The following is a 26,601-nucleotide window of genomic DNA, read 5'->3' as shown; positions in this document are numbered from 1 at the left end:
AGCTGGCCGTGAGACAGACACATCGCAGATGACACAGCGCTGTGATCACTCCTAAATTAACTTAAAATCCTGAAACCTGCCGACGGAATATGTTCGCTTTTATTGCCGGTATCCTGGTGCCTGCAGTTAAAATTATTTAGATGAAAAACACCTGCCAGCCGCCGCGGTGAGGCTGCTGTTGAAGGGATTTCTACTGTCGGCGCACCGCTGGTATGTGGGGGTCTGAGCGTCTCCGACAGAAATAGATAATCTGGATGAACTGACTACAATTATTAAGTTTTCAGGTGGCCTTTCTCACTTAAAAACATATTAAAACTACTTTATTCCCACTGATCACAGCAAATATAGCTGCAAGATTTAGATTATTTAGATGAAAAAACACCTGCCAGCCACCGCGCTGAAGAGGAGGAGACGCGCCCAGAGGCTGCTGCTGAATTAAGTTTTCAGGTAGAAAAATAGAGCGGGAGCAAAACTGAGTATGATTGTGCTTTATTCATGTATTTATTACAAAGTATTATTTAAACCCATCAAAGTCATCATCCTCTTTTTCTGAATTAAACAGCTGCGCTAAATCAGACATGCCAATTTCCCCTTCTTCGCTGTCAGAGTCACTTTCCGTGCAGCGCGGCTCCTCAAAAATAATGCCGGCTTTTGCGAAAGCTTGAACAACAGAGCCAGCAGACACTTTAGCCCAAGCATCTACAATCCATCCGCAAACGGTGGCGTAACTTGCCCGGCGCTGCCTTCCACTTATCCTGAAACTGTGGTCTCCGTCTGTAATACATCGCTCCCACGCCGCTCGCAGCCTTACTTTGAACGGCCACTTCACACCAATGTCGAGCGGTTGAAGTTCCTTTGTCAGACCCCCCGGGATAACGGCGAGCACAGCGTTCATTTGATTCAACTTTTTTTTCACATCGGCTGTGAGATGGGCACGCAGCGATGGTGATGCGTGGAAAAAACACCTGGTCTCCTCACATACACCTGCCTCAGCCACGCTTTCATCATCTCCTCATCCATCCAGCCTTTTTCATTTGCGTTAATATCATATGTCATCAGAGCGCTGTGTCTGTCTCGCTGTCAGCTCCCAGATCAGCTTCTCTGATTGGTTGAACTTCAATTTTTCCATCTCGAGCAGTTGCGCGTTGGCGGTGCGTCAGATGCTTAAACGCTCCCGATGCGCTGCGCCTGCTGCTCAAAACGCGCTGCGGGACCTTTTGCTGCACCTATACGCGCGTCAACCATTGACTTTGCATGTAAACTCGCTGCTTCTGCTGCACCTGCTGGGTCCGGTTCACACCGATGTCGAGCGGTTGAACAGCGAGCACAGCGTTAATTTGTTTCCCCATGTTTTTCACATCAGCTGTGAGATGGGCACGCATGGAGTTACATATTAACAGCGATGGTGAGGGGTGGAAAAAAAAACACCTGGTCTCCTTACATTCAGCCACTCTTTCATCATCTCCTCAATGAGGTGGTCTCAAAAGTCGCAGTTACAACACACATAAGGCGCACCGCACATTTTGAGGGAAAAAAAAAGATGTTTAAGTGCGCCTTGTAGTCGTGAAAATACGGTACTCCATAGATTTTCTGTGTATGTCAGGTCCGGCAAGTTTGTTTGCCCATTAAGAACAGTAACACCATGGTCACTTATCCAGCTTTTGGTGCCTTTAGCAGTGTTGGCAGATACCTAGTCTTGCTGGAAAACAAAAATGGCATCTACATAAACTTTTGAACAGTAGGAAGCAGCTTGTACTTTAGAATTTCCTGATAAATTTCTCTGTTGACTATGGACTTAAGAAAACATAATGGACCAACATCAACAAATGACCTGACAGCTTACAACATTACTGACTGTTGAAATTTCAAACTGAATATAGAACATTCTGAATTATGTCTCTCCAGTCTCTTTTGATACTCTATGATTTGTAAATCCTAAAATTATATTTTCAGTCTTTGACAACCCCCCTGAGACTAGTTTTTACACCTATATTATGTTTTGATGTGAGCTTAAAAAAACTCCAAGAATAATAATCATCAGACCTCAGAAACTGCCTCATCTGTTTGATTATGTCTCTCTGTCTGTTGGCAACAAGATTTTACCCTGTATTGATAAAAATGGAAAATAATTTTGTTATATTAGATCTGACACTTAATTTGACAAGAATATTAGGCGTTGTCTGGGGTGCCCTTTTTTTATTTCAGAAGTATTGCAAAATTTTAATAGGATGCTGAAGTCCTTATCCATTAATTTGTGACAACATTCTTGGACTACTGTAATGGCCTTCTGTCTGGACTGCCTCAATAAAACCTTAAGAGCTCTGCAGACGGTGCAAAATACTGCTACTCATATTTTGACTAAAGCAGCAAGTATGAGTATATTGCCCTGTTGCAGGCCTCTCTTCATTGGCTTCCTTATTAGCTGACTTCAAGGTGCTCGTGCTAAACTGTAAAATTATTCTTTGTGGACTCACCTCTACTAATTTAGATGATCTTATAAACATGTCACAGAGCTGCCGAATTCTGCCAAAGTTCTGGAAAAGGTCTGTTTGTAAATGAGGTTCTTCAATTTGGTCACCTAACTTTTGGAACAGTCTTCCACTAGACGTCAGACAAGCTTGTTCTGTAAATGATTTTAATCACAAACTTGTTTTCCCTTAATGCGTCATGAGTTCAACAGTTTAAAGCTTTTGTATTTTTATTGTTATTTTATGTCTGTTTTGCCTGCTTATACAGGACTTTGATTGAAAGGACTTGATAAATAAAGTTAGTTGTATTACTAGTAGTAGTGTTGGTAAGTTTCAAGTTCAAACTTGCAATGAAACATACATTTACCTTTTGGTGCATTTTGATCCTAATTATTTTTCGTATTTACTGTCTTTTTTTTCCTTATTTCTAGACTTTTGTTTTGTAATTCTCTATTACCTGAACAAACTCCAGTAGTCTTTCCCTGTAGAACTCCTACCTACATACAGCTTATCAATGTGACATTGTGGTCCTGTTTGGCGCTGTACAGTGTTGCTCCAGCACAAAGCTGAAAAAAAAAAAAACTCCAAGGAAAAAAAGAACTGGAAAAAAAAAAGCTAATATGAATAATGCAGTATATTAGTTTTACCTTCTGAAATAAGTGACAAAAATGTCAATTTTTTTTTTTATCGTAATCATATTTTTTTTGCAATGTGCCTGCAGATGTAAATGTACATACACTATATTGCCAAAAGTATTTGCTCACCCATCCAAATTATTGGAATCAGGTGTTCCAATCACTTCCATGGCCACAGGTGTATAAATTCAAGCACCTAGGCATGCAGACTGTTTTTACAAACATTTGTGAAAGAATGGGTCGCTCTCAGGAGCTCAGTGAATTCCAGCGTGGAACTGTGATAGGATGCCACCTGTGCAACAAATCCAGTCGTGAAATTTCCTCGCTCCTAAATATTCCACAGTCAACTGTCAGCTGTATTATAAGAAAATGGAAGTGTTTGGGAACGACAGCAACTCAGCCACGAAGTGGTAGGCCACGTAAACTGACGGAGCGGGGTCAGCGGATGCTGACGCGCATAGTGCGAAGAGGTCGCCAACTTTCTGCAGAGTCAATCACTACAGACCTCCAAACTTCATGTGGCCTTCAGATTAGCTCAAGAACAGTGCGCAGAGAGCTTCATGGAATGGGTTTCCATGGTCGAGCAGCTGCATCCAAGCCATACATCACCAAGTGCAATGCAAAGCGTCGGATGCGGTGGTGTAAAGCACGCCGCCACTGGACTCTAGAGCAGTGGAGACGCGTTCTCTGGAGTGACGAATCGCGCTTCTCCATCTGGCAATCTGATGGACGGGTCTGGGTTTGGCGGTTGCCAGGAGAACGGTACTTGTCTGACTGCATTGTGCCAAGTGTAAAGTTTGGTGGAGGGGGGATTATGGTGTGGGGTTGTTTTTCAGGAGCTGGGCTTGGCCCCTTAGTTCCAGTGAAAGGAACTCTGAATGCTTCAGCATACCAAGACATTTTGGACAATTCCATGCTCCCAACTTTGTGGGAACAGTTTGGAGCTGGCCCCTTCCTCTTCCAACATGACTGTGCACCAGTGCACAAAGCAAGGTCCATAAAGACATGGATGACAGAGTCTGGTGTGGATGAACTTGACTGGCCTGCACAGAGTCCTGACCTCAACCCGATAGAACACCTTTGGGATGAATTAGAGCGGAGACTGAGAGCCAGGCCTTCTCGTCCAACATCAGTGTGCGACCTCACAAATGCGCTTCTGGAAGAATGGTCAAAAATTCCCATAAACACACTCCTAAACCTTGTGGACAGCCTTCCCAGAAGAGTTGAAGCTGTTCTAGCTGCAAAGGGTGGACCGACGTCATATTGAACCCTATGGATTAGGAACGGGATGTCACTTAAGCTCATATGTGAGTCAAGGCAGGTGAGCAAATACTTTTGGCAATATAGTGTATCTGCTTGACGCATCCATGATGGCGGTGCGTGGCCAAAGTGTATCATTTTAGCATCAATGCCCCTCTCTGATATAATATGGAAGCAAATCGTTACCATATTTCAAATGAAAAAGCATTTCCAGAAATGCTTTTTCATTGTAAGAATGTGGCTGCATTGTTTGACTCATAAATGAAATTGGTAATCAGTAATCCTGTGTTTGCATGTTCTTCTTCAACACTGCTCATCCTTTTACTTAATTAAAATGAAAAAGAAAAAGACATTAGAGATTTATTTTTCAAAATGCACCCCAGCAAATACATACCAAAATTCAATTGGAAATATAAAATTTGAAAATGAAAAAGCATTTCTGGAAATGCTTTTTCATTTTAAGAATGTGGCTACATTATTTGACTCATAAATGAAATTAGTAATCAATCATCCTATTTGCATATTCATTTTCTTCTTTAACACTGCTCATCCTTTTACTTAATTAAAATGAAAAAGAAAAAGACGTCACTCTGCTGCCCCTGCCGCTCAGAATGCTTTTTCGTTTTCGAGTTGTGGACAGTACTTTGCAGGCAGACCATGAAAACGAAAAAGCAATGTCCGCTGTGTTTTCTCCTTGATTATGGCATAAAATGTGCAGTCTTAGAGAAGAAAATAAAAATGCAAATAGGAGGATTGATTACTAATTTCATTTATGAGTCAAATATTTGCAGCCACGTTCTTAAAATGAAAAAGTATTTCTGGAAATGCTTTTTCATTTTCAAATTGAATTTTGGTATGTATTTGCTGGGGTGCATTTTGAAAAAATAATTCTAAAATGTCTTTTTCTTTTTCATTTTAATTAAGTAAAAGGATGAGCGTTGTTGAAAAAGAAAATGAAAATGCAAATAGGATGATTGATTACTAATTTAATTTATGAGTCAAATAATGCAGCCACATTCTTAAAATGAAAAAGCATTTCTGGAAATGCTTTTTCATTTTCAAATTTTTCATTTCAAATTGAATTTTGGTATGTATTTGCTGGGGTGCTTTTTGAAAAATAAATCTCAAATGTCTTTTTCATTTTAATTAAGTAAAAGGATGAGCAGTGTTGAAGAAGAAAATGAAAATGCAAACAGGATTATTGATTACTAATTTCATTTATGAGTCAAACAATGCAGCCACATTCTTAAAATGAAAAAGCATTTCTGGAAATGCTTTTTCATTTGAAATATGGTAACGATTTGCTTCCATACTACTCTGAGGCTTCTGCGCTGTTTGAATTTTCCTCACCACCCACATAGAAAAAATATATAACTAACCAGACAGTTGTATTTCAAAAATGTGGACAAGCAACAGCTCCTTCTTGTGAGGAATAGCATATATAAACATCTACAGACCTATAAAATTTGATCTCTAAGAATCACCTCTATCAACAAATTGTAAACAACTATTGTCAATAAATTGTACACTCACTCTTAAATTACATAAATAGACATTGAATGTGTTATGATCTACCTAATGTGGTGTTGTAGTCTGAAGATGGTACCTTACACTGACCCCTAGAGTTGACCATAATATGCGATACAGTGCTGCAAACAATGTCTTAGAAATATCATCTCATTTCTGTACAGAATGTAGATGTGTCAAACTTAATGTGAATGTACTACCTTGCTTTAGGTCTCAGTACTCCTAAAGGCTGGGAACATTTTCCAATGCCGCATTATAAGAAAAAGGATAAAGAATATTTTTTTCTGTTAAGCAGTTGGAATGTCCTTGGGTTAAAATTCTGGCCTGGGGTCTTTCATAAAGTTTCAACGTTCATACCGGCGTTTGCTCCTGTTTCATTATCCAGTGCTAAGAATGTAATTTGCCTCTAAAAATGTCCCTTTGGGGTAAGTGTGCAGTTGTTTATAATGTCCTGTTACCTAAAATCGCACTACTTAAGGCGGCTGAACACCACCTCTGCTATTTTGATTTTGATGTTCTTTTTTAAGACTGGAAGGATTTTTGCTGGTATTTTTTCCTCCCTTTTTGGACCTATGTTATGATTCATAACCATATCAAAGGAAGTTGGATTTTTTTTTAACCAAAGAGCAAAGAGAAGTGCTGAGGATGCAAGGCTGTAGCAAAGAGTGGAGAGCAGGAAATTAAAGCCGTCACTTCCATCAGTCATAATAGGTAATATAAGATTTTTAGTAAACAAGTCTAAGAACTCCAATCCTAGCCTGGACCCAAGTAGATTAGACAACAGAATTTTCCTAGTGTGCACTGGAAAGCTAGTGGGAAATGGGTTGGTAGTGTTTGTGAATATCAAATGGTGTCATCCAGGACATGTTGCTTTGAAGAATCACATCTGCAGCCAAGCTTCTGAGCTGTTGGCAGTTGGCTTTCATTTATGTTGGTCTAAAAAGTTCACTAGTGTTCTTTTGTTAACCGTTTACATTTCACCTTCTGCTGATACCGACGCTGCATGTAGCGTCGGTATCAGCAGTACTGACGGTTTCCTCCTGTGAACCCCCTTTTATACCAAAAAGCTGCCAATACGCCATTATACAGTAGCTCTAAGTTAGAAACATGTTCAGCTGTGGTCTGGAATATGTTAAGTACGTCGATAGGTGATTGAGAAAAGTTCTTGATAAGTTACACATAAGTCATGCACAAGTTACTCATAGGTTTTGGATGAGCTATACACCACGAATAATGAGCAACTTCCACTTAACCTATGTCAATGATCAGATAACTTGCCTGTAACTTATGCCCCACGCATGAGCATAAGCTGACATTAAGCATGCTCAAATTTCGCGACATACTTGCCGTATATCGACGTGTGCCAGCATGTTTTAGCGTGTTTCACTGGCTCATAACTTTTGCAAAATGCACCCATAACTTGTACAACATATGCCAACATAGGCCTGATTTTCGACGTCAGGCTCAAGGTGTAACAGCGGCATAAGCTACAGACACAAAGGCCAAAAGCATTTGTGGCAAATAACCAGTGATTTTAATCATGCCTCGTTCTCTGCTATACTACCAACATTCCGACAGGTTTATGGGGTCATCTGCCAGTATTTTTGTGCATCTCTCTCACATGGATTTACAAAGTTGGCAAGCAATATGCAGCCTTTCAGATGTCGCAAATGTTTAAGAAAGTTGAGCGCTGAAAATCCCCCAGAAAAATTACCACACAATTCTGTGCATATATAGGAAAACTAAAAGGCTAGTCAAGTTAAAATATTGGGATTAAACCTAGGCCTTTTTAAATTTAATGTATAATTTTTATCACATCCTAAATGATGTATGTGAAGCTGTATATTTGTCTTGCCAATTTATAATCTGTGTTTGTTTAAAGGTATGAGCTGCTGAAGAAGCAGCTTTTCCTCTTGGAGGAGGCGGAGGGAGGTGTTGACCAGTTCACACGCAGCTACCTGAGCTTCGGTGTGCAGCGATTGCCTGACAACAGCCTCTTTTTCAAGGAATGGGCTCCAGCTGCTGAGGCCCTTTTCCTTACTGGTGATTTCAGTAAGTTGCTTGGGTCATTCAAAAAAATTTTTTTCCCTTTTCATGCTCAACAGATTAACTATTTTTCAGTTTGCACAGGATTTCTTGAATTTTATGTAATACCTCTAAAATGATTAAATGCGTAGGAAAAAGGTCAGCATATTGTAGAAGCGTTGTCTCCTTTAGGCAACCTTCAAGGGATAAGGAAACATAGGAGATATTGATTACACCTGCATATTAAAGGCTAATCTTTTCAGGGTAGAGTATTTGTGTTAATATTTCAGTACATGGTTCATTTAATCATTGTTGTTAAAGTTGTTAAAAAGCTGCAACTATCACATTTTCCCTGAAATATTTATTCCCAAGTTCATAAACTTTAAAAATCAGTATAGGTCGATACTTTTTTTTAATTTTTTTTTAGGCTGGCCTATGTTAAGAATAATGATATAAAAATGGGATAAAGCCTGTGCTTGTTGTATTTTCTTTATAACAACTGAGTGTTTTACAGGATTCAGTGATTTCCGATGTTTTTCTGATTCTTACCAGAGTGGCTTGAGGACTCCTCGTCCATTTCTGTTTCTTTTTTTTTTTTTTTTTTTCCACAAGCCAAAATTATAATGTTGAAGCATTGACAGATGGCCGAGGGTGTTACTCAACCAAGGCTCTGTGTGTTTTTCACTGACCGCGGCAACTTGTGACTCCATTCTGTGGCAGGGCTGTCAAGACTTCAGCAGAACTCTGGTGTTGCAACACATCGATTGAGCAGAGCTTTGATGGCTCTGGTCATGGTCACAAAGGAAAGCACCAAGAGGCTGTGGTGTGCTGACACATTCAATGGTGTGCTTACAGCTGGAGCAGCTTGGAAGCTGCAGTGCCATATGCCTTACAGGAAAGAAAAACGCTGTCCAACTGCACTAGAGCATCATTTGAAGAAACTTTTATTATGATGTGCAGATGTAGCAGAAAGGAGACAAACATATGAGACTCTTCCTAAACTGAAATCAAGCAGCAAAACCTAGACAAGAGTCTTCCTGTGTTAGACAAGAATTGATTTGGTTCGACAGGAATTCTACACAGTTTTTAATTTAGGAAAAATTTAATTTGATAAACAGTTTTCTAGTTTAACAAAAAGAATAAAATATTAATTTTAGAAAAATATTTGACTCTCCAGGCTTCATTCCATCATTTGAAAGATAAAATCTGAAATTTCAGAAAGTTATGTGTTTTTAAGTCATTGATTCAACTAATAGGGAATCTATATTTGTATTGAATCCTCATGTTTAGATTTAGGTCAAATAAATGCAATGCAAAACACAATACAGAGAGTCATCTTTAACCACAATTTGGTAAATATTACCTACCAAAAAATAATCTTGAAATTTAAGTCTAGAGTATGTATTTTTGGAATGAAAACTGAAATTTCCTTTCTGTTTGAAAAACAAAAACAACATTTAGTAATAGTTGTTTTTGTTTTTTTTTAAATGAAGCTTTCACCTTTTTGGAGGGATTTCTGGATAAAAAACAGACCTGAACCTCAAATTAGTATTGGAATCGTTCACAGAAATGTGGATAAACCCTAACGGAGAACTTGTTTTATAATAAGAAAAGGAATTCATATTTTTAAAACTACAGTAAAATGCAGTGCCAAATAAATTAAATAGTGTTTACAGGTGACAATATTCTTGTTGTAGAGCCTTTCTAATACGAATAGTTTTTTCCTTTACCATTTGTCAAGTCTTTGCAATAATGGACGAAAAACAATTATAGCAACTATTTTCCAAGGAAAAGTCGTTAATTAAAAAAAGACAGAATGGTGAGAGCGGGCATCACAAACATTCATTTAACAGAGGATAAGTGCTTCAGATGGTTTTTTTAGGGATAGTTTTAACCCATCCGGAGACCAATGTTTGCTCCAAAGGCAGCAGCACAGTAAAGCTTTGATCTCTTTCCTACAGTAAAAATGTGTGTGATTAGTATTTGTCGAAATTCTAATGCATTCCGATTGATTCAGTTGGCAAAATGGAAATATGTCAATTTGTTGTTTTTTTTGTGTTAATTTTGGTGCTAGTTAGCTCTGCATCTGCGCTTTCCTTTCTCTGTATTCCTGCACTTCGCTTTCCTTTTGATTATTTTCCCAGGAGCTTGGGCACCAGCTCACTTCCAAGTTCCAACATTCAGTTCTGTGAGAGATTACATTTTGACATGGCTCAATCATATTATTTGATTTCAATTTCATAGCAAATGTGGAAATGGCCCAGCAGCCCTAGTCATGAATATGGTACACTTTTGATGCATAATGTACTGTTGTCTTTATGTTATTTTTAGTTTTCTCCAGACGAGATTAGGCTAAGGACGATAAATAAATAGTGAAGAAGATCAACTCTTCTTACCTGTGAAAAGTGCTGTGGTTGCCCCTGTACACTTCCACAGTATCTCCTGTGATTCATTTTCTATCTGGTCTTGTTTCTGCTCATGAATAGTCAATGCACATGTATAACAGAATGAAAACATCTTAAATAGAAAGGCCATGGTGGTCACATTATAGTAAATATTTTGTTTTCTGTTGGTCACAGAGAAATAGTATTGTGGTTTAAAAGGCACTCTACTCTTATTGGCTTTACATGTAAGAATCACAGCGCAGTTTCATTTTTTTATATTGTTTGTTTATATTTCTTGCTGGATGTTGGTGCCTATAGATGCATCTTTTTGTGTCTCAATAGTCACATGATCAGTATAGCAATCACATACACAGCAACGGGTTATTTGTCTTTGAGGGGGGAAATTTTGTAAAATTTGAATAAAGATTAGCTGTTTTTTCTTCCGCTTGCTCATCTGGAACAGTTTTTACATTTTTTTTTTTTTTTGTTTAATCTAATTTTACCAAGTTCTGTATTTTGGAGATATTTGTTTTTCCTTTTGTTCCTCAACTCCCTCATTTCTTTTTTACAATGGAGTATTAGGGCCAGGTTAGAGATTTTTTTTATTTATTTTTTATTATAAAGTTGTAATATTATGAGAATGAAGTCATCATACCACAACACGTTTCAGAAAAAAAGCTTCGAGCTCTGACCAGCAGATGACGGCCGGTCAGCATAACCAAACGGTAACCTTAGTCCACTCTGACATCCTGCCCAATTTGATACTGGAGTGCTAAAAGATTTACTTATTTGTCAAATCGATTTGTTACGATTTTATTCTCGTAATTTTTTTACTTCTCGTAATTTTACGACTTTATTCTCGTAATTTTACTACTTTATTCTCGTAATTTTATAATTTTATTTTCGTAATGTTACAACTTTATTCTTGTAGTTTTCTGACTTTGTTCTTGTAATTTTCTGACTTTTTCTCGTAATTTTATTAATTTATTTTCAAATTCTTATGACTTTATTCTCGTAATTTTCTGACTTTATTCTTGTAATTTTATGACTTTATTTTCATAGTGTTACAACTTTATTCTCGTAATTTTCTGACTTTATTCTCGTAACTTTATAAATTTATTTTCAAATTGTTATGACTTTATTCTCGTAATTTTCTGACTTTATTCTTGTAATTTTATGACTTTATTTTCATAGTGTTACAACTTTATTCTCATAATTTTCTGACTTTATTCTCGTAATTTTATAAATTTATTTTCAAATTGTTACGACTTTTTTCTCGTAATTTTCTGACTTTATTCTTGTAATTTTATGACTTTATTTTCATAGTGTTACAACTTTATTCTCGTAATTTTATGACTTTATTCTTGTAGTGTTACAACTTTATTCTCGTAATGTTACAATTTTATGACTATTCTTTGTGACCTTTTTCTCGTTATTTTACGACTTTATTATTAAATGGAAAAAAGAAAAAGTCTCTAGCATGTCTCTAATACTCCATTGTACTTTTTAAACAAAAAAAAACTTTATGGCTATGTTATTTGAATATACTGCAGGTATTACAATATTGTCCTGTTGTGTAAATCTCTTCAAAATACAGTAGTAGCCATCCAAAATTTGCCTGCTTTACTTGGCTGGTCTATAATTTTGTTTTAAACATCAATCTTTGTACTAAAATATTATTTCTTTCATGATTTGAGGAAATTAAGATCTAAAGAGTAGCATCATCTCCTGGTCAGACCATGTAATTCAGTGAAGGTGTGGAGTCAGAGTAAAAAAAAAAATGCACACCCAGGAGAAGGCCAGTGGCTGGAAGTTGGAAGGGATTTTGCTGGAAGCTGCTGGGAAGTGGGCTGCTATTCGGCTGGTGTTTGACTGGGAAGGCCAATTTTGAATGGCAGTTACTGTATTAAACACATTTTTTATGTGATTATTTTCATTTTTATTCTAAATCTACTAATTTCCACTTGCATGATGGAAAACCATTATGCCGTAAATGATCGAGGCTTGAAAATCAACACTTTCCTGAGTTACAGATATGACTGGTAAAACAAATACCCCAACAAATTGTGTACATGGGCTTTGAATGAATGTTTTTTTGGAGTTTTTCTTTGGGCAAAAAAAAAAAGATAATTTTAACATGTATCCAATAGATACATATATCCTTTCTTGGGGGAATAAAACGGGTAATTTACTATTTATTGTGTAAAATAGAAAAAAAATCTTTGTATTCACAGAAATTTTTCTTAACTAACCTCTTCACCTCCACAGCTGAAGCAAAAAATAAAGGTTTTGGCTAAAAAGTGGAACTAAGTTGTTTTTGTTGTAAATAAACATCCTTACAAGCAGTACAAATAAAATATTTGCCTAAATCGTTACACTCTCAGAAAAAGTGTCCTTAACAGAAATTTTGTCCTTTTGTGCTAATCTTATGTAATTATAATGGGAAAGATTGAAATGAATGCTAAGCAGAACTAATATTCTTATCTGACATGAATGTGTCGTTTCTTTTATTCATTCTTTTATAGCTTTTTCCCCCCCCTTTGCATTATCGTGGCCTGATCAAAAGTGTTATGAATATTTTAACTATTTCCCCATAGATGGCTGGGACAAATTTGCCCACCCTTACTCCAAGAAAGAGTTTGGCAAGTGGGAATTGATTCTTCCACCGAGGCCTGACAACTCCCCAGCTGTGGATCATTACACCAAGCTGAAGGTAAGGAACAGAACGTCTTCATGCTTGTTTTCACGCTCTCACTGGGTGACGTCTGGCCGTGGCAGCACAAAGAGTTGTCACTTTCAAGCTGTCGTGTGTGGTGTCTTAGAACCAAGTGGAAACCTGGCATGTCGCCATCAACAACATGTCATAATCACAGGGCAGAAGTGAGATTACTGTATGTACACAGACTTTCACAGTGGAGAGCAGATACACCTGAGGAGTTCGACTGATGGCTTTGGTTTCAGTTTCCATCTGCGCACTGTGAGGGCTGTGTTTCTTTTTTTTTTTTTTTTTTTTTCCTCCTTCAAAATGCAACCCACATTCCATCCTCATGATTAGTTTTAAGCTTCAGTAAATAATTCCTCAGGGTTAAACACAGAAGACACACCTCCCCTCATGCATTGTCTCAGCATGCATGAGAAATAACCCAAAAAATGGTGCCAGACGAGAAGAGGATGGCATCGCTATGGGCCCTCTCCTTGGGAACGGGTCATCATTGGCTCGCTCATGTGCCCCGGATCGCCTGCCCAGCTCCCATTGTCTGTAGAGGTCAGTCTAAGGACGATAAGAAGCAGATGGAAATGCTGGCACCTGGCCTTTCCTTGTGCACCCCTGCTGCCGATGAATAGCGGTCTTGCTGTGAGCTCCACTTTAGCATTACTTCCACATCTCTCACTTGTGGATGCAAAACCCAAGCTCCAGTCACTTTGGAGGAGACCGTTTTACCTTCTGTGTCCCATTGTTGGAGGCCTTTTTTTTCTTCTCTTCATACCCAGGCTGTATACTCATGTGGTTTTGGCTCTGGGATGGGAAAGGATGGAAAACATGGAAAAGCACACATAGGAATAATGAGCAGATTAGAGGTATAGATGCACTCATCATTGGCATCGATGTTCTTCTTCTTTAAATTTTCTGACTGTTGGTGATGCATTTAGTGTATTTTAGTTTAATTAGTTTAAAGGGATGGTTATACAGCCACGAGTGGAGTTACTCTAAATGTCCATCTGTTTGAGCTTTTACAAACACTTAAAAGTATTCCTGTATTCATTGTAATGGAATATGTTCAACCTTAATTTTTTTGCCATTTTCAGTCTTATCCAAAGTATAAGTCTTTAAAATCTTAGTCTTGCTGGAACACCAACATAAGTTTAGGTTTCAACCATTGGACCCAAACCATTGGCGTAACGAAACAACAATAGGCCCGTAAGCAACGTTATCTGGGTGGGCCCCATATGAAGTATAACATGAAATCTGCCATGTGTTGGGGTATAAATAAGTTCCGGTCAGTCTCTCTAGTATCAGGTGGGTTTAAGATGAATTTTTTACACCATTACATCTGCAAAGAGACATCTTGGTCCACAATTGCGTAGGGGCCCTACCAGGTGTCAGTGACGGGGCCCATAAGAGGTCGGGGGCTCTAAGCAACTGCAGTCTCTGCTTACCAATAGTTACGCCATTCAAGGCAAGGCTTTCTAGAAAGTTTTACAGACTGCGACGTATAGTGGAAAAAACCATTAAGCTAATTTGATGTCAGCAGTATTTGTATGGTTTAGAAAGTGGGTTTGAAAAAATGAAGAAACTTCCTTGAAATTTTTCTTTAAAACAGAGCTAGAACATGAAGTTGGGCATAAACGGTAGCCAGGAGCTCTAAAAGGACAATATGAACATGCCACTGGATTTAGAATGTGTATGACGAAACGTCTCCAACCTGAATCCCTTTGAAAAAAGATTGTACACTATTCTGTACAACAGCATCTGCATAATAATAATTTCATAATTAGCTTTATTAACCTCACATTGGAGAAATTAAGCTCAGTGGGTTGCCATTGTGCTGCACCTGGGGAGCAGTGTGGGGTTAAGGGTCTTACTCAGAGACCCAGAGTGACAGTTTCTGGGAGTGGGGCTTAAACTCAGAACGTCAGGATTCCAAGCTCTATGCCATAACCACTAGGCCACCACTCCCCTGCAGTAGGAAACCGATATTTTTAATTGAGCTAAGAACATCAAAAACGGGGGTTAAATACTCATTTGGGGAGGTATAGTTTCTACCCTTTGGGGATCCTCCAAATCCATGATAACTTTAAACTAATACACTCAGTTCTTGGCCATGAAAATTACTGACATGTATTGCCATCAATAGTAAAACAAAGAACTGTTAAAATGAATCATTTGAGAAACTAGCAAACAGAGAAAATATATTTTAATACTGATGATGCAAACTTCTGATCAGCAACATAAACGATAACATCACTATTTCTCTGGCCTTGCTGGCCTGCTCCAAGTTGTATTTCTGGCTCAGGCACTCTTTCAGTCTGCCCAGTAGTCAAAGTTTTCTCTGATGTTCCTAATTCTAGCCAATTTGTCTGAAGTACCAGCTCTCTGTCAGGCTTTATGCCAGTCCATTTATCCAACTATCTTTTCCTAATCCTATAAACTATGAAGCATGTCATACTGGGACCCAGGCAGCTAACTCCTAGGTGGCCTGCCCATAATGAAAAAACCCTAGAGGGGAGTCTAGCTATTGGCTCACAGGCAGGTGGCATTGGAGCGGTCATTACTTCACAACAGCGGCCAGATTTACTTGAGTTCTAATGCCCGTTACTGCAGGGGACAAAATAGGGCGAACACATACTGCGGGTAATACGTCGATTTCTTGGTGGCTTTTTTCCCCAACTCCCACACTGATTTTCTCCTTTATTGTTCGACAATGAGAGCAAAGTAACTTGTCAGATTTCCAAAGTGTGTTTATTTTACCCCCTTCCAAACCTCAGTTGCAGGACATAATGGATGAAAGGCGAGAAATAATGATTTAGATGTCCCCTTTTTCTTTTTTTTTTCTTCCTAAACAGCTCCCTGGCTCAAATACGTTCTCAAGACAAGTCAGTGAGTTGCTGCATTAAAAAGCAATCAGTTGCCCCATGCAGGCAAATATAATGCAGCATAATCACCACTGAATCCAGGTTACCTTAGAGGAGTTTGGTCAATACTGTGCAGTTAGTTGCCTTGTTTTCTCTGACAAAAGATCAAGTTATACATTTTGCTCCTCGAAGTGGAGGAGCAAAGTAAAAAAAAAAAAATTTAGTTGTAGTTAATTGGTTGAGCAGTCTGCGCATTCTGTGTGTGTGATGGAAGGAGACTAATGGCTTGGTTTTATGATGTAAGCATTTCATGGCTGGAAGGCGTAAATAAATGCAGGCTGTAAAATCACAAACATTTAGAAGAAGAAATCTGCAGAAATCTCAGAGATGGAGGCCTTTGATTATCTTCATCTTTTTTTTGGCTTCTGTGCTTTTAGGTGTTTAACTTTGAAAATATCAGGTCCTAAAATACTTGAGATTTCATTTTGGGTTTTAATTGTTTTCCAGTACCCCTTCACCTGATAAAGCAACGAAAAACCGTTTAGTTTTTTTGTTTAACTGTATGCTGACTGACTGTAGCCGCTGTTTTTTCTTTCCACTTTCTGTCACTCTCAGATTGCCCTTGCTTTACCATAACAGTCATTTATCTTGTTTCCCCAGGTGGTTGTTCACACTAAGGAGGGCAAACGCCTCTACCGCATCTCGCCTTGGGCAAAATATGTGACCAGGGAGGAAAAATCAGTCATCTATGACTGGGTTCACTGGGATCCCCCTAAGCCTTATGTTGTAAGTCAGAATTTTTCTTGAATGTTTGAATCATTTTTTTTTTTTCTTTTTTACTTTGATGCTTCTATATGTATTTTCTTTTTTTTTTTTTTTTATCATTGATGGCTTTGGTTGGACCTAAACGTTCGGCCACTGGCATAATATGAAAATCATATGAATTTAGCAAAGTTTTTTGGGAAAAAAAAAAAAATCCTTTACTTTTCTCTTCATTAATAAGAGCCAGTGCTTTGTCAGCAACAAATTCTGTTTTAAAGATTATTCCAGACTAGTTTTTATTAACCATATACTGAATTTTGTTTATGCTTGTCTAAATAAATCACAAGGTACAGTTTAGATTTTACAGTTGAACAACATTGGATCTTAAAACATAGATATATGTTTTACACTCTGATTCTAAAGCGTTTCATCTTGGTGATCTTAATGTCATTTAACATTACAGGCTTGACAAAATAATTGATTAAAGTTTTTCATTTTATAATTTTTTTCCCTTTCCTACTCCTGTTGGTTTCTTTATTTGTTTTCCTCTTTGAAAGCTCAACCTAAAACCTGGTTGTGATGAGGCGTAGTGAAGTTTTAATTCCTGTTTTAAAGTCTTTAAGAGTGTACAATGGCAAAGAGATCAAATGTCCAATGCTATTTCAATATAAATACATGTTTTTTTGTTTTTTTTTTACATTTAGTTGTTAAAAGCTCCATTGCAGCTTTAATAGTTTGACATATCAATGTCCAACAACATTATATTGTATTCCTTCAGTGAAAACAGTTTTTTTATGTGCCCCCTTTTCTCTAACCTTTTTGTAACAGCTGTTGTTTCACTCTTAAAGTGGCTTATAGATAAAACAGATTTTGAGAGGGTCTGAATGTGTCTCAATGCTACTTGATGTTCTTAGCTCAAGAGTGAACAAGGGAAAAGCACTAAGAGGCTATTAACGTCCACCTTGCCTTCCTTATCATTGGTTATTTGGCACCGTTTTAATTAAAGAGGGCCTCTTACTGGCGTTTATATTTGTTTTATTTACAAGTGCCTCAATCATGTACTTCAGCAGGAGGGTTCAAGGCCCTGTGGGTAGCTATCAGAAATTTTGGTCTATATATAAAACAAGTCCCTCTGCTGTTTTATAACACAGACTGAGGATACTAAGAGATTTTGTCAAGTCAGTGAAAAAAATTAAAGTTAAAGGCAAAAATGTGATTTGAACCAAGTATGACTTTCCCTTAGAATTAAAATTATGCTTGGCTGTCTATTTTATTTTTTATTTTTTTTATAGAAAACTGCACGTGTTGCATGCATTTTTATATTCAACACCCTTGGGTGTAAATTAGCATGAGCAGCTTTCACTACAGCAAGTATCTGGGCTACGTCTATAAGCTTCGCCCATATAGCGCCTCGCAGCATCTGAACACCAATTTTCAAGTCCCACCATAGATGTTAAATGGATCTAGGTAACTGGGTTATTCAAATACATGCATTTGATATAATCTTTTATTTTCAGACTGATTTATAGTGTAGTTTTGTTGTGTTTTTTGCAGTGTGTTTGGCCAATAGGATAATGATTAGGATTTTTCTGTCTGACTAGAGCACCTTCTGTCATGTTTTCTGTGTCCCCTATATGGCTTTGTGGTGAATGCCGAATGGGACCTATTTTCTTTCTTTCAATAATGACCCCCCCACACACACACCCTTCCTTAAAGCCCTGATTTGTTGAGTGCACAGCTTATTCTGTAGTTATCCTGTCAACAGATTCTCCCACCAGAGCAGTTGACCTGTGCAGCTCTTCCACCTTGGCAATTTAACCCAAACCTCTTTGCAACTTTAATTCTGACTGATTTGCTGTGTTCCCTGCTCTATATGTTAATATTTGTTTGCTAAATTCCTAAGTCCTTCACTGAAAGGTTGCATTTTAATAGTCCACAGATTGACTCTATTACATGTATTTTACCTAATAAGGTGACTTCTGAAGGTTTAGGTTTTATACAATTTATTGTGGTGATTTCCAGTGCTGTGTACTGAATACATATAAGTGGCACACTTTTCAGACTTTTATTTGAGAAACATTATGTGTCATTTTCCCTTTACTTTACAATTGTGCTCTACTTTGTGTATAGTTGTGACATGATTGATACTGAAGCATATTGCATTCACCAAACAGAAAATACAACAGACAGCAAATCTCATAATTACGAGATATGATCTAATAATTATGAAATAAGATGTCTTAGTGTGATCTCGTAATTACGACATCTTATCTATATATCTTGCAGAAAACTGGTCTTCATGATTACTTCTTGAAAATATCTGCAGTTCCACTCCTGTTTTCACTTAATCAATAAAGTAACCAGCATAACCCTGAGATTACTACTTGTGGAGTAAGCATGCAGCCATAAGACCATATGCGAAAAGCCGTCAACAGCTCCATTATTACAGATTCCATATGGTTTTAGTGTGTCATATGAATCGACATGCCGCACCAAGTTGGGAACCGGGTTTCTATAGAGACGCCTAAAAAATCTTAAGTACTTATGGTACCTGCGCAATGCTTACAAACTAAAACTAATTCCATCCACGTTGAAGAAACTCAGTATTTTCCAGTGCCGCATACCTTAAAGGAAATAAAAACATATTAAATCTGACTATTCACTAATTTTTCGCGTTTCATGTAGCGTACCTCAGCAATCAGTGTCCTTCCGGATCTCCTAAGTATGACATATTATCTCATAGTTATGATATCTTATCTCGTAATTATGAGATAAGATCTCATAATATTTAGATCAGTATCTTGTAATTATGAGATTGTATCTCCTACCTATGAGAAAAGATCTCATAATTATGAAATACTGGTCTCGAAATTATGACATAAGCTGTCAGATTTTATTTTTTTCTTTGATGAATGCAATACACTTCTGTAGAATTACATTATATGGAAGAATTTGTTATAAAATGTTTGAGCAAAGATGCCGAAATTAATTTTCTTTTGTTGTAATTGCTTACTTATGTGCTGCATCATCTTTATCATAATATTACTGTTATGCCCATTTTCCTTTTCCTTTTTTCCTGCAGCACGTCCATCCTCGGCCTAAGAAACCACTGAGTCTGAGGATATATGAAGCCCATGTTGGTATCGGATCCCCAGAGCCGAAGGTCGCTTCATACACAAACTTCACGCACAACGTGCTCCCTCGAATAAAAGAATTGGGTAAAGATATGAAAACACAAAATTTAAGAGATTTTTATTTTTAGGTCCTTTAATTGATTTGTTGTTCAGTTTAAAGTTCCTCATGTTGCTCGGAGTGATTTCACAAGGAGTTAGAAATGAACTCTGTGCTTTCCATACAGAGATCAGGTGAATGTAAAAAGCATTTGTGTAACTCTGTTCTGACCCAATGATCTGCAAGGAAAACAATGAAATCCAAGAAATGTAAACTTTTTATCTCTTAATTTAAAAACAGCTGCCAGTGTTTCTGTCAGGTCTATTCCGTAACATAGCAGATAGGGTTTACTGCAGTGAGTGCCACTGTTTCTCCAGGAGCAGTATTTCTCTGCACACCTGTCACAATCCCTTTGCATAACATCACCTAAACAGGCCTACATTCTGTGTACTGACACAACCTAAAGGGATCACTGACCACTGGGCTTTTCTTTGTAAGGAGGCTTTCTAAAGCTCAAGTCACAGCACACAACTGAACTGCCACTTCCCTTCAGTTTTCCTAAAATATGACTTAGACGACCAACAGTGAAGAAAATAACCTTTTATTTTTATTTTCTACCTATTTGGTGACACATCTTACAGGCAGTCTAAATCTGGCAATGTTTCTTATGTCATAAACTGTTTTAACAGTTTTAACAGATGTCCCTCATTACTGGCTTAAAGATTTGTTGAGATGGCTACTGGTTTGCTTTTTGTTGCAGTCTTTTAGACATTTTTGGATTCATATAATTTATTTACTGAGTTCTTATTGAGTTACTTTGAATTAAAAAAAAAATACACCAAGTAATATAGCATCATATAGTATCAACACGCTGCTTTAATATTTAGGTTTATTTGGCTTGGTAAAGAGCTGGATTTCCAAGGCGGGACAATAAGGCGCAGTGTCTTCAGGTTAGAACCAATTTGATACCTACAGATGTGATGGAAAAAACTTGAAGCGATGCACCCTGCTTGTGTAATTTTGTTGTCTGTGAAACAAGTCAAGTCATAAAAGAAACTCTCTGGTGAACTATTTCTGTCGGTTGTGCCTAAAATATCTGACGACATAAGGTGTGTAAGTACATACTTAAATTTTCAATTGAACATTACTTCATTGCATTCACCAGCTTTATGTTCCGCTTGTATAAGTAACACACATTATCAGTCTAGGCCTGCTACTATCATATCAGTTCAGGAAAGGGAGGTGCATTCATGTTCAGCATGCCTGACTAGGGTTGGGAATTGATAAGATTTTCATGATTCCGATTCCCTTATCGATTCTGTGAAACGATTCGATTCCTTATGGATTCTGTGAAACAATGAACTTTGTAAGTGCACGGTGACATTCGTCTAACTTCGCCTGGGACATTCTATTTCTGTCTGCTTTGGCGAAAAAAGAAGGCAGTGAACGGGAGCTGCAGCCGCTGAGTCAGCCAGGCTACCCATCTCGTCACAGTCATCTAAATCCAATGGAGAAGGCATCCGTTTAATGAAAAAGCATTACTGTACAATTTCGGGAAATAAACTCATCCCCCCCTGATTTAAATAAACGAGCATCACCTTTCTCTTGGTTCCTTAACTGCAGAACCTCGTAGCATGTTTAATAACCCCAAAGAGAGGTAGGAAATTGGTTTCTTTCCAGAAATGTTATGATTTACCAGGAACCACATTAAGCACAGCCAGTGATATAAAACTGGCTACTTGCCACCACGTGACGTAACTTGCGTAAAAATGTGACGCAAGGCTAGGCTCTGGTGCTGCCTGGAACCGTTAACAGAACCGTTAAGCAAGCTGCCAAACGGTGCCATGGAATAGGAACACACGTTGTTAAAACATTTAAAAGCAACAGTTATCTGAGGCACATGCATTACGATGTGAATAAGGGTTTCAAGCTGTGTGCTAATCGTATCATTATTTTTGTGCAACAATTTCATGGAAAAAAATGGATTTAGATCTGATACTTTTATCTTATTGCAACTCTTAAGTTATTCATTTTAACTTCAAAATAAGAACAGTAGAGAAATCTCTGGAGACCTTACATGCCCTGACTGTCGGTCTAACAAACACATGACAGAGTGCTCAGATCAGTACCGTGCATGATTATACCAACCCTGTCACACCTTTTATGACGCATGCATGGGAGGGGGAGAGTCACACTTCCCTTTTTCATATATTTAAAGGTAAATGGCTTCATTGAAAGCAAAGTGAAAATTAAGTCAAATGCTTTGTTTGTGATAAAAATACTCTGTACCTAATACCTATTAATTACTGTTTGATTAATTGTTTTGAGTGTCAGAAAGGTGCAACCCTGATCGCTATGTACATTTTTTTCTTAAGGTGGGAATATCTACTTGTACTGAATTGTAAGACTGGATTTTTTATTTTTGGTGTGGAATTCTACTACTACACAATTATGTGTTAAAAAATGGCTGAATGGTTTTTAAGTCTTCAGAATCAGCAGAATGAAAATTTATATCCAAGGTATTCCACAGCTAAGACCCAAGAAGTGGAAGCCCCCATTTCCTAGTAGTGTTTGGCCTTTCATCAGGAACCACCAGCAGATTCTGAGCCTGTCATTGAAAGGGACCAGGCGGTGTGTTTAGTGATAAAGCAAGAGATAAGCAGCAGCTTTACCATTTCCAGCTCAGTTATTAAATACAGATACTATAAAACAAATTCTTCTAATCTTCATTAAATGGGTTGATTTGGAAATTGTTTTATGGATTTATGAGAAGTCTGGTTGTTGATTCTAAAAGGCATACAGATTTGCTTATTTATCCTAAAACAGTAGGGTAGAGTAAGTCAGGCATTGCAATAATATGGGTACAAAAATGCAAGTGGAAGAATATGCACACGAAAGCATATACTGTAATTCAGAAATGATTCCTAAATGAAAGACGCAGGGATAGGAAATGTATCCAATATTCAAGACATAGCCTTAAGTTTGACTCAAATAAAATTACAAGAATTATACTTTGGACTTAACTGCTGAGCAAGAAGAAAAAGTGTCTGTTTGATATTGGAATGCAGATCAGTAGGACCTGTTATTAATAAGAGAGGCATCCTATTCTGGTTAAACAATGCATTAAAATTAAGAGCATTTTCGCCTTTTGGGGATTAGATGAATGTGACTAGATGTCATCTGCATACATGCGGTAGGACATTTTTAAAAGGACTGTATGTAAGCTAATGGGGTTATGTAAGAAGAACAATTGTCTGAGAACATCAGACTTTATGAAGGCGAAAGTGTCCTCATTGTGGAAGTTATCTGATAAAAAGTAGAAAATCTAATGCAGAGCTGGATATACCAGTCAGAATTCAGACTGCTCAGTAAGGTTTTTAGTTTGGCTTGATCAAATGCTGCACTGAGATCAAGTAGGGCTGTTAAAATATTAAGATTAAAGCAACACAGCTTAACCTTTAACCCAGTTGCTTAGTTTTAAATATATTATAAAAAATGTTCAGATCAGTATATACCACTTGGTATGTGTCGATGCTCGGTGAGGGTTGCCCTTTTAGAACTTCAACTATTTAAATTGAGACATTTGGATCTGTTGCTGAATGAGTCATTTGACCCAGAGCAGTGCTATAAGGCAATCTGAGCTCCCTTTAACAGAAGAGCTAACTAAGATAAAAGTTGTTCTTGCGCAACAAAAGAGATATAACCCTTACCTGATCACACATATTTTTCGTCTCTGATGTAGGTTTTAATCTAGAGGGGTGAATGTGGCCTTATCTTTGCAAGGTACTCCTTAACTTCTTAGTTTACTGAGCCAAATTGGTTTGCTGACAGATTCCAAAACACATTTGAACACTGCTTAATTTTGTGATGTATTGTCACCAGTGGCCTTCCTGGGGGCCAAACTTGTAATTCACATTTGAAGGCGTTCTGGTGGCAGCAAGGTACATTGTAGCTTTGAGCAAATTCAGCAAAGATTATTTTGGGAAAAAAGGTGAAAAAAAGGTGATCCAGTCACAGGAATGCAGCCCCCCCCCCCCAACCCCCTTCTACTTTTTTGTGGAAGTCCTGCATTTGTGTCTAAGACTGCCTGTTTGGTGCCCTCTTCAGGTTGAAAAGGAGTTACTGCATCTGATTTTTGTTGTTGGCTTAGCCTGGGATTGGATGTCATATAAGGGAACCAGTGGTGTGAAAGGTACACACATTTGTTACTTAAGTAGAAGTATAGATGCTGCAGTTTAAAAACACTCTGGTAAAGGTTGAAGTATCAACTTGACCCCTTTACTCAAATAAAAATGAAAATGTGCTCCAAAAAAATACTTAAATTATAAAAGTATAAAGTAACCTTTAAAAAAAACAGCCATATGCCACAATATGAATTGAAAGCTAAATTGTTTGACTATTTTTGAAAAATTCTTTGAGATAGGGCCAAGGATGAGGGAGGACTTGTTGGTCTCCTTCTCCGGATATGCTCTCGCCTGTGTCCGACCTTTCAGACATTTCAACATCTTTTTCTGAATCCGACATTGTCGCATGGCCTAGACAATTCACGTTTGCAGTTTGAAGAACACCTGCTTGATTCTGATGATTTTCTTTGGAGTCAGCACAAATTTGACAAATAGCTAACCAATAAGTGTTTGCGTTGTATGACTCATCAAATTCCATTAGCTTTGACTAGATGTGGATGGTGTCAATGATCTGCATTGGATGGCACAAAATAAATATTTATAAACATTAAACCGAAGCCAAGAGCACCAAGTAACATTAGTTTTAAAAATATAAGGAATAGAAAGAACAGATACTTGTGAAAAAATTGAGTAGAAGTCAGCATTAGGAAGAAAAATAAGAAATGGAGTATAGTATAGATTCCTGAAAAGTGTAGTACATTAAGTACAGTAACGAAGTATTTGTACTTTGTTACTTGACAACTCTGATTAATTGAATTGAAAATAATTAATTAAAAAAATAAAATGATATGAGAAAAGAAGTATTTGTACTTCGTCGTTTGACACCTCTGAAGAGAACTGATATCAAGAGTTCTACCCTGGGTGTCAGTAGTTAGTTGAGGGATGTATAATAAATGAAACCATTTTGTTTACACTGGCAAATGAAAATGTTTTCATCCTTTATAAAAATTAACAAAACTAGCAAATGCATGAAAGGACATGCATTGTAAACATCTGTTTTCCGCTGTGTGTATAAGCCCTTTGGAATTGTTGGATCTTGGACCACAGTGAACAAATAATTTGTATTTTTAAGTCTCAGTTTAAACTCAGTACTGTATAACTGTGTAGCTCTGCAGCTGAAGCATTGCATTATTTTGTATAGAAGCATGCCAGCTTGGCCTCGCTTTATTGTAAGGCTCCAATTGAACTGGTGCAGCACACCAGAGACGTGTGATAAATGCTGTTTTCCTGCTTGTGTCATCTTGTTTAGCGAGTAAAGAAACTGCCAGATTAAATGCTGTCAAAGAATCCACCTGGAGCAGCTCAGGGATTTTGCACAACAGGATTCACTGCGAGGCTAAATTCCATTGTCTCCAGTGATGGCTGACTCTGCCTGCCATTTCATTTTCTTGACTGAGGAGGGTGTGCATCTACAGTATAAATTCAGAAAAGAGAAACTCCCTCTCACTCCTGTGCTTTGTCATACTTCTTCAGAGGTAAAGTTTTCTTTCCTCCCTCTAGCCTGAAAGATATATAAATATATATATAAACAAATGGGGTTCAGACAACAGTGAAAAACCTTGGGACCTCCCAGTGGAGTGCTCAGTGGCACTTTAGGAGCTTGTTTTTCTCTTATCCATAGACACTGTTTTTCCCAAGTCTTTTTGAAATGTTCTACATGACCTCCTAACTCTAATAGACACCGTTTCCTTTGTGCCTAAGCTTGTATGAATGCGCTAGAGCTGGTGTCAAAGAGGAAATGCCTCGAGCTCATTAGTTAACTTCGAGTGGCACAGGTTAGACAGAGAATCGTGGTTTTCAGAGAGAAAAGAAACTAGTTTTCCCATGGCTTGTGTAAAATTTATGCAGTTAACAGCATCCCCATAAGGGAAACTGTCATATAATACTTTTGCTTTTTGCCGTGTGGCTAATGCACTGCATACTTGTTTTGGAAATGATTCAAGCAGCAGGTGTCTATTAAGTGAATAATATGAAAGGAGAAGCTGACCGGACTGAGGTATTATTTAGCAGTTCTACCAACAATAAATGGATAAAATGTGTGCATTCCAAAAATACTCTATTCGCCGTCATATTTTCCCTTTTTTTTTTCTTGTTGCAACACAATTCAATGCAATGTATGATACGGCTGAAAGATTTTGCCAAAAAAATCAACATTGCGACTATTTTCAACCAGTATTGCAATTGGAATTTTATTGCAATTTTTTTTTTACCTATGCGTGCATTAAATACAAGCATGTAGATGTTTCACCGCAGGCTTTTAGTGATTTTATGACCTTGAATGCACGCTTGTACAGTCCATTGTTTCAGGACTTAACTGTAACACTTAAGAGTTCTTACTTCTACTATCATGCATGGATCTACTCTCTCTTCCCTTCTTTGCTGTGGCAACCCAGTGGCAAATTACCGACACCTGAAGGACTGTAAGAATGAAATTAAGTGTTACTTTTGCTCAATATAATGTGACAAAAATTAAGTGTTTCTGTGGTTGGCAAGTTGCGTTTTGCCAAATTGTGATTGTATTGCAATAAATTGCACAGCCGTAGTGCATAACTATTTTTGTTTTCTCCTTTATGTAACACACTTCACATCAAACTGAAGTCTGTAGGGATGT

General features: G+C 37.6%; 1 protein-coding gene across 1 annotated transcript in view; it reads left to right on the top strand.

The window, feature by feature from the left end:
• The window catches only part of gbe1b (glucan (1,4-alpha-), branching enzyme 1b), a 159,808-nt gene that overhangs the window by 23,385 nt on the left and 109,822 nt on the right, over positions 1-26,601 (top strand). Inside the window, exons 2-5 of the mRNA XM_038294400.1 lie at positions 7,773-7,942; positions 12,897-13,012; positions 16,534-16,659; positions 19,718-19,853. Of these exons, the coding sequence (XP_038150328.1) occupies positions 7,773-7,942; positions 12,897-13,012; positions 16,534-16,659; positions 19,718-19,853 (548 nt within the window). The remainder of the gene's footprint in view (positions 1-7,772; positions 7,943-12,896; positions 13,013-16,533; positions 16,660-19,717; positions 19,854-26,601) is intronic.

This window comes from Cyprinodon tularosa, unplaced genomic scaffold, assembly GCF_016077235.1.
Source record: "Cyprinodon tularosa strain WSP-4 unplaced genomic scaffold, ASM1607723v1 ctg34, whole genome shotgun sequence".
In the NCBI taxonomy this organism is placed as follows: domain Eukaryota; kingdom Metazoa; phylum Chordata; class Actinopteri; order Cyprinodontiformes; family Cyprinodontidae; genus Cyprinodon; species Cyprinodon tularosa.
This window is presented reverse-complemented; position numbering and strand designations above follow the sequence as displayed.